The sequence below is a fragment of the Stegodyphus dumicola genome, chromosome 8, assembly GCF_044657685.1.
Source record: "Stegodyphus dumicola isolate Sdum_Otavi_A_Nest chromosome 8, ASM4465768v1".
Classification (NCBI taxonomy): Eukaryota; Metazoa; Arthropoda; class Arachnida; order Araneae; family Eresidae; genus Stegodyphus; species Stegodyphus dumicola.
In genome coordinates, this window is record NC_140775.1 from 103,274,869 (window position 1) to 103,287,901 (window position 13,033).

The 13,033-nt window shown below is 31.2% G+C and overlaps 1 protein-coding gene across 2 annotated transcripts in view; it reads left to right on the plus strand.

Moving 5' to 3' along the window:
- Positions 1–13,033, plus strand: part of LOC118181246 (nose resistant to fluoxetine protein 6-like) — a 96,963-nt gene that overhangs the window by 57,367 nt on the left and 26,563 nt on the right. Inside the window, exons 10-11 of one of the 2 annotated variants that reach the window (XM_085822199.1) lie at positions 6,829–6,908; positions 11,540–11,656. In XM_085822199.1, coding sequence (XP_085678325.1) covers positions 6,829–6,908; positions 11,540–11,656 — 197 coding nt within the window. The remainder of the gene's footprint in view (positions 1–6,828; positions 6,909–11,539; positions 11,657–13,033) is intronic. The other variant, XM_085822200.1, reaches the window with a different exon arrangement.

Consider the following 13,033-nt stretch of genomic DNA (forward strand, 5'->3'; position numbering starts at 1 on the left):
TTTCGATTGACAAATTAGTCGGTATTCTCGACATAGCAATTATAGGACTTGAACAGTGGAACTTCGTAACTGAACAAGAAATTATGTCTGTTTATAGAATTAAAGAGACAGTATTATCACATAAAAACGAAGCAACTTAAACAACTTACATTAAAAGAAATGTTTAATAAAGTAAACAAATAAATATTAAGCTTTTTTTTTTGTAAATTTTGATACCCTTTAGATCATAATTGTTCTTTATTTCATAAATTACAGTTTCATATTTTTACTTTTATAATTTCTGCATGCCATCTTACCAGATTTAAACTGATGATCTGTAATCCGGAAAAATCGATAATCCGGAATCGCCGAAGTCCCGACGAGTCCGGATTAACGACTTTTGACTGTATAAATATATACTTGTTTTAATTTGCCCCAGACCGGCAAATTTAAATTCTATCAGCGGGCCGGATAGAACCTTCTGGCGGGCCGTAGTTTGCCCATCCCTATTCTAAAGGATAATACAGAATATAGAGAAGCAGTAGGGGCATTATCATATCTTGCAACAATCAGCAGAGCAGCTATAGCATGCACTGACAATCTACTCAGTAGAAGAAACTAAAAGCCTCAGAACATAGATTGGAATGCTGTCAAGAAAGTCATTCGATACTTAGATACAACTAAAGACTTTAAGTTGGTCTTTAACAAAATTCAAGAACCTATACTAACTGCATATTCAGATGCAGATTGTGCAGAACAACAAGAAAATGCATTAAAAACTAGGAAATAACTGCATTTCATGGAGCAAAAAATGGGAAAACTGCATTGTACTATCTTAACCGAAGCAGAATATATTGCAGCAGCTAATACAGTACAAGAAGCACAATGGCTGTTAAATTTGCTTAAAGATCTAGGACTAAAACAAAATCTGCTGATTACTCTCTATGAAGATAACAAGTTATGCATCAAACTATCACAGACGGAGAAAAATAGCTCCAGAACAAAACATACAGACGTCAAATACTTGCGTGAACTTCACTACTTGCGTGAACTTTAACAAAACAGGATCCTGAGCCTAGACTACTGCAGAAGCTCATACATGATTGCAGATCTACTCACCAAACCAGTATACAAGCCTGTGTTCGAGAATTGCTGCAAATGGCGATGCTGCCCATCTAGTAGGGGTGTTGGTATGCATATAGCAATGGACTGTTGCCAATAGCGCGATAAACATTGTAATCTGAACGTCCTCTAAGGAGTTAATTGTGTAACTTTTTTTTTTTTTTTTTTTCTTTATTTTTTTCTCACTCTTTCAGGAAGACAGTGATATGACACTTTCTATTATATAACTCCTTTTCTTTCAATATGTATTTGGAATATTAACAAATCTTAATCTATTTTCATGTATTAATAAAGTATGTGTTTCGCTTACAATTTCCGTCTACAACCTCTTTTTTGGATTACAAGGTAATTAGCCATGATCTCGCTTGAAACTGTACTGGATACAAGGTAAGAGGAATCATTTTGCTCTCTACTTTTATTAATTTGTTGTGAAATTTCGAGGCTATAAAAATGTTTTACAACAAGTATGAAAGAAAATTAGCTACTTGAAACATTCTTTGTAAGAACATTAATGTAAAAATTTATGTTTTATGTATTGTTATTATAATCTGGTATATGAATCAAACTGTCAAACTCTTAAAGCTTAAATTATCTTGTTAAATTTTAATTTGAAACTATGCACTGTGAAATGGGGATATGGGATTTTTGATTTTATGGATAACAGAAAATTATCAATCTAAATATAGTCAAGTTTCCATCAGTCAAAAATGAAGGAATCCCTTTTCCAAAAAAGAAGTACCGAAAACACGACCTTGAGTTAGTTGGATTTTTCAAATGCATCTTTTGATATTCACTGTGATTTACATTTGAATTTTTAGTTTTGACAACTATTTTGTCAAAAATTCTGACTTACTAAAGCTCAGGTAATTGAGTTTTAGTATATATTCAGTGTATGACAATTAAGTGATCATAGTATATTAAAAAACAGGAGCTTAACACTGATACAACTTTCTCCCATAATGCAACTACAACAGGTAATGAAAGAGAAGGTTTATAGAGGACTGTTTTTGACATGCCTGTGAGAGTTGCTGTTGTATTTTTTTTTTTTTTTATTTCATTAATCCTTTTAGAGGCATCTTTAGTTTTAGGGAAAGGAAAACAAATACAAGGTGACAAATCTGAAGGACATGTGGGATAACTAAGAGCACACACTTATTTTAACCTTCCAGCACGCGCGTATGCACAAAATTTACAACAAATTCAGTTTTTAATGCACACTTTTCTCATATCGAAGCTGAGACGTCTGAATGTCATTTCTATTCCTCTTTTCTACCCTTTCCCACTTTTTTTTTTAACTGGGCATTTGTGCTACGTGGCAGCTTTTTTTGTAAAAGTTTCGATACGCTCGTGTTCATGATTGAAAATTTGGAAAATATTTTTTTCTCAAATATTTTAAAATTTTGTGCTATTAATTGCCATGTATTATTTTAATTTGAATACATTTGGCTCTGTAAATTTTATATCAGTTTTCATGGCAAAAACATGTGCAACCAGCTGATTTTGCTCGCATCCTTCAAGAATTATCTGATGAAGAACAGGAAGACAAGGAAATGCAATGATGTATTTCATTATAGAACATTTTAAATTTATTATTTAATAATTATATTTTTAAATCGAAGCTAATTTTAATATTCATCAAAGGCAAGTATAAACAAATAAAAAAGGAAAACACCTTGGTAGGAAAAAAAGTAAGTTTAGCAGTACTTACTTCTGCAAGGAAATTTACTTATAAAAATATTAAAGTTAGTTTAAAGTGCATTTTTATAACCAGTAAGAAGTAAATTTTCTTGCAGAAGTAAGTACTGCTAAACTTACTTTTTTTCCTACCAAGGTGTTTTCCTTTTTTATTTGTTTATACTTGCCTTTGATGAATATTAAAATTAGCTTCGATTTAAAAATATAATTATTAAATAATAAATTTAAAATGTTCTATAATGAAATACATCATTGCATTTCCATCTCATTAACATAAGAACTTAAAAAAAATAATTTACTTATATTTGAATTTGATATCATTTGTATTTTGCAATAATAAGATTAATATTTTACTTTAACAAATTTATTATTAATATTCACTCATTTCTGTCATTTTTCGTGCAAAAAACGGTAAAATAATGGGTGTTGTAAAAAATACGACGCGTGCGTGCTCATGTAAAATTGCCAAGCGCATGTGCTGGAAGGTTAAGCACAGAGCAGCTCTGTGAAGTAGTTATTGATATTGGTGAAAAGATAAATTATGTTACAGTAGAATGGTTTCTGGCTGAATGATGTTAAGATTAAATATCTCTGCTATTTAGGTCAGCATCTCAACCAAACATTTACATTTGCAGCATTGTTTTGACACCTCATCTTATAAAATAAACTTAATGTCACTTTATCTAAACACTTGTTTAATCTTTCCCGGTGAATAACACAGGGAGATAATTATCCTGTCTTTAGCTGAGATTCCAAGAATGCCAGTAAATACAATAGCAACATATGTAACTGAAGGTTCATTTGCACTACAGCTTGGTAGTTTGAAAGCTAACTCACTTGCAAAATTTAAACTCTCTCTCTCTCTCTTTTTTTTTTTTTTTTTTTTTTTTTTTGTGTGTGCTTCAGATTATAACATTTTAAATAGTAAATTAGGGACTATTAACCTGAGTTCTAATTTATGTGGTTCTACTAGTGGCCAAACAGTTAAATATTGCTGAATATGTGTAATTTGTAGTGGATGCCATCCCAGTAAAATTAGATAGCTGCTTAATCTATCTAGCAATAAATGTAGCTATTTTATTGATGATTATTATTTTATGATTTTATTTATTATTATCTATTATACATGAAAGCTGCTGCACAGTTCAGAGTGAAATTCAATATGGATAGATAAGAGAAAAAATTCGAAGCGTAAATTCATTGATACATTTTATAACAAGAAGTAGACAAGAACAAATTTACACGAAAAATGGAGTAAGAAAATTAATATAGTGTATTTGTTCTTTTTAATATGTCAATACCATTTCAATAGGCATTTATGTGTTAGATTAAGTGAAACAAACTTTAAGCAACTGCTCCACTTTCCAAGTTCTATTCATAGACTCTGAAAGGTTTATTAGAGAAAAGCTAATCTAGTCTGGACTTGAATGTGATCTGAATGAATCTAGTCTGAATGAGATTTCCTATAGTGGAAACTGCAGTATGAACTTCAATTCAGATTAATGAGGGACAATACAAAACCAGTGATGCTGACAGCATAATATTTCCTGGCCAAATTTAGTATATATATTTCATTATCATAAACGTAACTAAACATTGATATCTTACTTTCAACAATAAATTTTAGATCACTATGTTTACAGTACTGTGGAACTATTCCACTTTTAAAAATAAATTAATGCCCTTAATTCTCTGCATTTCACTGAATTACATATGACTCTGAACTTTTCTTAACTGCTTTTTTTTTAAATTAATAAAAAACCATGCAATAAAAAATGTGTATTAAAGAAACATAAAAAACTTTGTTTCTGTGGGTGATGATGTGCTTCAAAGTGTAAAGTTAATAGTCATAATTTCTTTTCTAAAATTTGTATCTAATTTTTTGTCACTGATTTGCTGCTACTTCTAGTTGTTTACCTGTGTTGTTGTGACCTTTATCCCGGCTGCATAATTCACAAGTGCACATCAGTATAGCCACTGATTGAGGGTTTAAAATGTTCATATCAATGAGCTTCTAATGCTCTTGTGATGCTGAATCGTTGAAACTGTACATATGAGCATATGTTGTTGTTTACCTTTTAATTTTGTTTTTGTTTCGCAGTTGTCAATATGTGGCGTATAAATGCTGATATGATATTTTAGTATAAAATCTCGTAGTGCTTTCATTTTATATGTTTGTTTAATCTTCAACAATTCACTTTCACGAAACTTATCAAGCACTGATATCTGAATGTTTGTGGCATGTTATTGCTCTTTATATCAAGAAAATTGACTCAAGCTACAATTAGGCTGGAATATTATACATTTATTAACCCCTGTGTATTAAGAGTCATAATTCATCAAGTAATGGATTCAAGTGTGTAATTTCTTATTTTATTCAGCTGAGAATAACTGGAAGCATTACAATGAATCCAGTATTTTATTATCTCATCCTTTTGATTTGCCTTTGACTCATGGTTTGCATGCCTTTGATTTTGAAAGTGTAAGATTGAAAATAGGTATATATTGTGAATGATCTGATTATACCTATTGTTAACAGTAAATGTTATATATGAGTAAATTAAATATAATCATTGTGAATAAGATAAATTCATTCTGTTTGAAGAGTATTTCTTGGCAATACATTTAAGAGTGAACATTTATTAATGTGAAATTTAACGCACTGTGTAGGAATGGGAATGAACTGAAATAGGAAAATTCAATTTGAATAAAATTGTGCATTGGCTATTATTATAGAATAGGTTTTTCATCTAGACTGCAATAAAAATGTGAAGACCTGTAGTAGAAGACGTATATAATAATGCTTATATTTGATTTAACTTCGCACTGAAAATTTTCACAAGAAATCCACGATGCTTTAGTTATTTTGTATAGGAAATTGCATGGCAAAACATTTTCAGACATCTTTCTTAACATGTGGCCAAGGCCATGTAAAATGACACAAATGTTACTGGAAGCCCATTAGTCCATTTTAGAAGCCACTCCCGTGGTGGTGATACAGATGTGCACTTAAGAAATATGTGTCCTGGCTTTCTGCTGAACTATCGATAATTAATAATGCTAAAATCTTTATGCATTTGATGATTAATTGAGGATTATTAACTATATATGTGGTAATACCTTCTACAAAAAAACATCTAAGAAACTACTTGACAGCATCTTTTAATTACATTTAAAGTATTTACATTTTTAACAAATAAGTTTGTATAAACTGAATATAGTCTTCGATATATTTTTATACACGTCTTTATTGTTGTTCTTTTAATTTGAATTTTGAGTTTTTACTCATCTAGTTGCCAACTGACAAAACAAAAAATAAACCATTAAAAGAATTATACAATGAGCAATCTACGCCATCTGGTATTCAACACTGCCACTACATATATATATATTTGCATACTTAACTACATACACCCACCATAAAGTAAGTTATTCTTTCTTCTGCAGCTATATATTATTTGTTGAGTAATGGGGGAAATTTCAAAATTTTGATACATTTTATACATATTTTGGTATAAAGAGAAGAAGTATTTTATTAAAACTGTATTAAATTCTTTTAAAATTCTATTGAAGAGTCTAAACTTTATCAGTTATTTAAAAAAGATTAGATCTAAATTAATTTTTTGTTCTTTAGCACAGACTTCTGGGTGTGATAACTAAATTTAGTGAAAAAAAGGAATTTATTTAATACATAAAAGAAGAATTTTAAAAACAAATATCTTTCTTAAATTTTTATGTTTAAAAGAAAACTGTGTACCAACTAAATTAAATAAGTAAGATCTAAAACATAATTTTCGTTTTTACGAACATTTCATAACAATAAAACATGTTTTCAATTTATAAACTCTTTTTATATTTTAGAGTTTTTCTTCTACTATTAAATTTTTTTAAGTTGAATTTTTATTTCCAGAATTTAACATTTTAGTATTATAATTTTTTTAAAATTTTCTATTAAGTTTTTTCTGATTAATTTTTAAGTAATAATGCTTTAAATTGTTTTGAAAATGCAGTAAATATTATTTTCATTTTCAGTGTTTAAGTCACACATGGTATTTGGCCACAGATATGCAGATTTATATCATCGTGCCAATAATTCTTATACCTTTGTATAAGTAAGTATTATTTTCTTTAGCTATTACATACAATACAAAGTCTAAATCCAGACATCCAATAACCAGAATCTGTTGTGTTTTTGTATGGGTTCATGGATTTGGAGTGATTAATGAAAACACTTGCTGAAGAATGAAAAAACAGTTTATTAGCTAGTATTATTCAGGAAAGTTCCAAAAACACATTTACAGTCATTGAACAACAAGCATGCTGAAACAATCAGCAACACAGTCTTCAGGCTATGGGGCAATAACGGTGGAAACAGATTCACGGCAAAGCACCAGAGCACAGCTTGTGATTCGGTTCAGTCGTCTGCAAAACTCTATGTATCTCGAGACTCTCATGCTACAACTTGCTATGCAGTCGACGATACACTCGCTAGACTCGACGATGCAGTCACTAGATTCGCGATACTCTTGACGACCAACTCAACACTAGACTGAGATTCAACTTGCTAGATGAGGCGTTGACTCACTCTGCATGCAGGCAGGGTTTATATAGCTTTTGGGCTGCCTTCAAGAACATTCTGGTCCAAACTGGTAAGAATTTGTTGTAGAAGATCCTCCATCTCTCTATGGCATATCGTCAATTATGTCGGCAAATGGGCAATTTCTCGCCAAATGTGGCAAACCTTCCTTCCCTTACCTTTTCTGGTAACCGTAAACCCACTTTGCAGGGAAGCTATCTTATCACACCTGGACATTTCATAACAATATAATATCCAGACTACTAGGAAATCTATTTTATTTTTCTTGGAAATTTTTTTCGAGAAAAGAGAAATGAATTAGATTCTGAAAGTTCTATCTAGCTTTAGTATAGTATCTTCACACATGCACAGTAGACATTTCTTTTATAACTGTGTGAAAAGTTCTGATTCTTAATTTCATTTCAGCACTAAATAAAAAAACATCTCCATCTTGAACAAAGAGTGTATTAGTGTAAATCGATGCAATCAATAATTTTTTATCTCCATAGCTGTCATTTTGCTTGGCAAATAAAAACATTCTACCAAAGATCATCACTGATTTTACAACTACTGAACTTGTCCCCTGACACAAATCTGGCAATCTTTTTTACTATTTTTTTGCTTTCATCACTGCATGACTATCAACTCATGGCAGCTTGATAAATGACTCATGCAGCGGTGTTTAAAACTTTTTTTAGTAATAGCGATTGAATACCAAACAGCATTGTAATCTGTTATGTTGGCATTATGATGATTATTTTATATCATCAACTTAGTGGCAAGCATTTTTCCCATGGTCCATCAGGAGCATGTGTTGCATTTTACTTGAGCTACATTTACAATTTAAATGTTGTTGGATTCAGAATTGAAAGATCTGCAGTTGTATGTATTAAAAAATAACATATAACATGCAGCCACAAATTTAATTATATACAGAATAAACTATATAACTATCACCTTAAGAATGAAAAATAAATAAATAAGTATAACAATATAAAATACTACAATACATATAAACCATAATGCAATCAAAATGAATTTAAATATTTGCAGTGAATTAAAACATTACTCCCTCTTGGTGCACATCTTGGGCAGTGTAGTCCCCAAAGGCCAGAGACAGCTAACCTTCATTGCTAAAGTAAGATGCAAGTCTATTATAGTGTTTTACTTTAGGTTTAGAAGAAGATCTTCAATATGCAGTATGTCAATCAATTTCTTCATCATGTGAAAGGATCCTGCCCTGGACATCTGCAGTTTGTGTGAAATTACTTGACAACACTTGGGGTTAAATAACTAGACTTGATCTCTTTTCATGAATTTCATTTTTACCAGCTTGGCATCATATCTTGCCTTCATCCATTTGGTCATAGTGTTGAGCTTTTCCTTGGTGAATCAATAAATATCTTCTAAATGACCCTACAGATCTTCCAGGTACTGCTCAAGAGAAGAAAGTGTGTTAGGCTGTTCTGAAAGAGTAGGTCACGCTGCACATAAACATCATGGCCAAAAATCATTTGAAATGGAGAAAATCCATACCTCTCATGAATGGCACTCTTAACATGCTTGCAAGAAATGGCAGGTTTGTGTCCCAGCCCTTCTGGCTTCAGGATATGAACAGAGAGAGATGACCCAATATTGCACAATTAAATCTCTTCACAATACCATGCAATTTTGGATATAAAGAAGTGTTTGAATCTATGCTGAGAGTTCTATATAGTCCTTTAAATATGGCAAATGTGAAGTTGTTTTTCCTAAAGTGAATGAGAAAAGTCACTCGAAATCATGAAATGCAGCTTCATGCTAGAACTTTTATGATGCTCTTCTTGATCAGGAATGGCATAAGCAAGTGCCATGGACTACTTTAGTAAATGCCATTCATCATTTACTTAAGTAGTCCATGGCACCTAAGATATACGTTTTAGCCATAATCATACAATGTAAATGTCTGGCAGTATTCAAAAAATTTGAAGAAAAAATTTTAAAATAAAAATTAAAAATTACAAAAAAAAAAAAAAAAAAAAAATGAATGAATGAGTAAATAAAAAAATAAAACAGAAGAGTTAATTCTTAAAATTAAGTAACATTAGAGCACAAAATTTTTGAAATGAAAAAATATATATTTGTTCTGCTTGGTAGCAAAATATTAATGATAAGAATATAAGGTGCTAAGTAATGGATTTAGATAAACTGTGAATTTTAAACTTATAAATAATAAAAATAAATAGGAAAAAACCTTCATTTTAAATAGGTTGTAACAAAAATGAATCATTTTATAAAAGTAGAAAGGAAAAGTCACGAATTACCTGGATTACAAATTCAAAACGAAATTCAGTACTAATTGCCATAAATTTAAGTTAGAGTGAAGAATCAGTTTGCTTCAGTTCAACAAATGGAATAACCATTAGCATTTATTATTAATTAATTCTTCAGTTGCTTTTCTGAAATTTTTTAATATTTTTAATTTTAATTTCTGTTGTTTGTTCAGGAACAAGCTGATTTATTTACTTCTTTTGTTGTACCAACCCCCTGATGACAATGCAGTGAAGGATGTACATTTCTTATTTCATTTTTGGTTTTAACATGTTTTGCTCCTCTTTTTCTTGCAGTTTGTGAATGTGCCAAAATATGGTTTATGTTTTTGCATATATTTATTCTGAATTGAATATGAGATGAATTTTAACTGTATTATTTATTTTAATTTAGTTTGCATTGTTACCACTGCTTGTTGTTGCTTTTGGAGCACAATTGGATGAGGTTTTGAACTACATTTTACTGTGTGTATATATAGCATATAACAAATAGTTTATGTTTTTTAATATAAAAATGCAGAAAATGTAAATAAGTACACACACATTAAAAAAAAAAAAAAAAACTTACATTAACTTCTGTTATTGATTGGCCTTTCTGTTTTTTTCTCTCCCAGTTGTGGAAGAAGAGTTTCACCCTCAGTTTTTTTTTACAGTGAAGTAATGTGTGAAATGAGTTTGTACATACATTCGCTTTCTAAGATATTCTGCTTTGAGGACTAAATGCATATAATGTTAAGGTAATGTGAAGAGCAAATAATGATCAGTGAGGTGATTTTTCTGTAAACAAAATGTAGCCTATGACTGAAAGCAGCTCTTTGCATAGAAATCTCAAATATACTTCTGATTATAGGAGGAAGTAGGGAACAAAAGTATATCAGTTTATCAAACAACAGTGTAACAAAATAATTCTAAAAAATGCTGGCTATGGAAGTTATTGCATAAATTTTAGTTCATAGTTGATGTATTCAAAACTCACTCATTTTATTCTGTGAACAATAAAATTTGGGAACAATGAGCAGATGACCAAAACTGGACTTGATGGAAATAGATACAACACATACACTTGATTCAACTTAATTTGGTTTAAGTTTAGCAAGCATATAAACAAGCCAAAATATGGCATCTACAGAGTAAAATAGTAAATTCTTGCTTAAAGTTATTGGAAATGCAACTAATGATCTAAGGCATATTTTCTTTAAAGATCCTTGATTTCTTATTACTGTAGAGCAGCTTTTAAATGTTCAGATTTAATCAGCATAACTACTGATCATGTACACACTTATATATATGTCATTTTTCTTGATGAAAGGCTTAGTTACTAGCAAGATAAAGTACCATGCCATAAAGCATCAGTTGTCACATGGAGCTTCCAAAAAAACTGTTAATAATGACTTTCAAGTACTGATCTGGCACACATAAATTCAAAATTATATCTCTGTAAAGGATTAGGATAGGACACGAAGAGTAGATGACAAATGTCTCGTACATTATATGGAATGAGCTTAAAAGCATCTGGCCAAACTCACACAAGCATGGTCATAAATAACTGCAGAACAACATCAGTTGATTCTTCCTTTCCATGCCCAACTGAGACTGTAATGAAGGTTCAGCCTGGTCAGTATGGTGTGAGTTAAATATAGAATGAAAAACCCCTAAGCTAAGAATAGCTGAGTCATTAATATATAAGTATTTCAATAATCTGCAATTACAGTGTTATCATCTGAGACATATTATATAGCAGCTGATATAATGTGATAATTTATCTAGTAACTTCTATGTTAATATATGAATTAAACATGAATTAAATGCTGTTGCATAAATAAGTGAAAAAAGCTTAAGTAATATTTTATCTTTTCAGAAAATTAACATATGGCATTATTTCTATGGTTACATTGCTCTTCATAACAATTTTGACTACAGCTGTGCTTACTGTAGTACATCATTATCCAGCAGTGCCCTACATCAACTCTGATGTGTAAGTTTCATTTTAAATGTGAACATTAAATTAACAGAATATGTATGCTTGAGTATTAATTATGATAATGGGTGTACAGATCTTCACTTACTTCTTTCTTTGATGATTCTTGCTTTGTCATTATTATTATTATTTTAATCTGGTACAAAGATTTGAAATTGTAAACAATTTGTACAAAATAATGTGCAAGATGACAAAAGTGCAAAGTGACAATATTAGTTACTGAATTTGATGATAATCATGATATACGAGGCGTATTCAGAAACTAAGTACCGTTTTGAAAAAAAAAAAAAAAAATAGTAAAACAATTTTTTTAATCCAATTTTATTTTTACATGAAAATACATGTCTTAAACTATTTTTCAACATAGTTTTCGCCAATGATCAAACACTTGTCATAGCGGGTGACCAGTTTTTGTATACCATCGTCAAAGAAACTTCCCGCCAGTTTCGATAACCACGACTCCACAGCATTTTTCGTGTCATCGTCAGATCCAAAGCGCTTGCCACCAAGCTCGCGCTTCATGTACAGGAACAAGTGATAGTCGGACGGCGCCAAGTCCGGGCTGTACGGCGGGTGATCGAACTGCTCCCAATGAAACTGTCGAATTAAGGATTGAGTGACACCAGCAGTATGGGGCCGAGCATTATCATGGAGCAACACAATTCCTTTACTGAGCATTCCTCTTTGTTTGTTTTTAATGTCAAGCCTTAATTTTGTTAAAGTCTCACAGTATTGTGCCGCATTAATGGTTTCACCTCTGGGAAGAAATTCAGTAAGCAAAACGCCTTTCCTATCCCTGAAGACAGTGCACATGATTTTTTGTGATGACATTGTCACTTTGAACTTTTGTTTTTTCGGAGAATGAGTGTGTCTCCACTCCATCGATTTTTGTTTCGATTCTGGTGTGAAATGACACACACAAGTTTCATCACCTGTCACAATTTGGTTTAAAAAGTTTTCTCCCTCATTACTGTACCGCGTGAGAAATGTCAGGGCACTACCAAGTCGCTTTGTTTTGTGAACATCAGTGAGTGTTTTTGGAACCCATCGAGAACACAGTTTGTGATAATTCAAGCGGTCAGACACAATTTCGAACAAAACAGTACGTGAAATTTGTGGAAATGCCTGTGAAAGAGTTGTCATTGTGAAGCGTCTGTTCTCATGAATTGCTTCATCAACTTTCCTTACCAAATCATCGGTGACAACAGAAGGCTGACCACTCCGAGCCTCGGCGTGGACATTTGTTCGACCTGCATTAAACATTCTTACCCACTTTCTCACCATTCCATCACTTATCGTGTATTCACCATAAACTTCTGTCATTTGACGATAAATTTCGACTGGTTAACATTCCTCATGTTCAAAAATTTAATC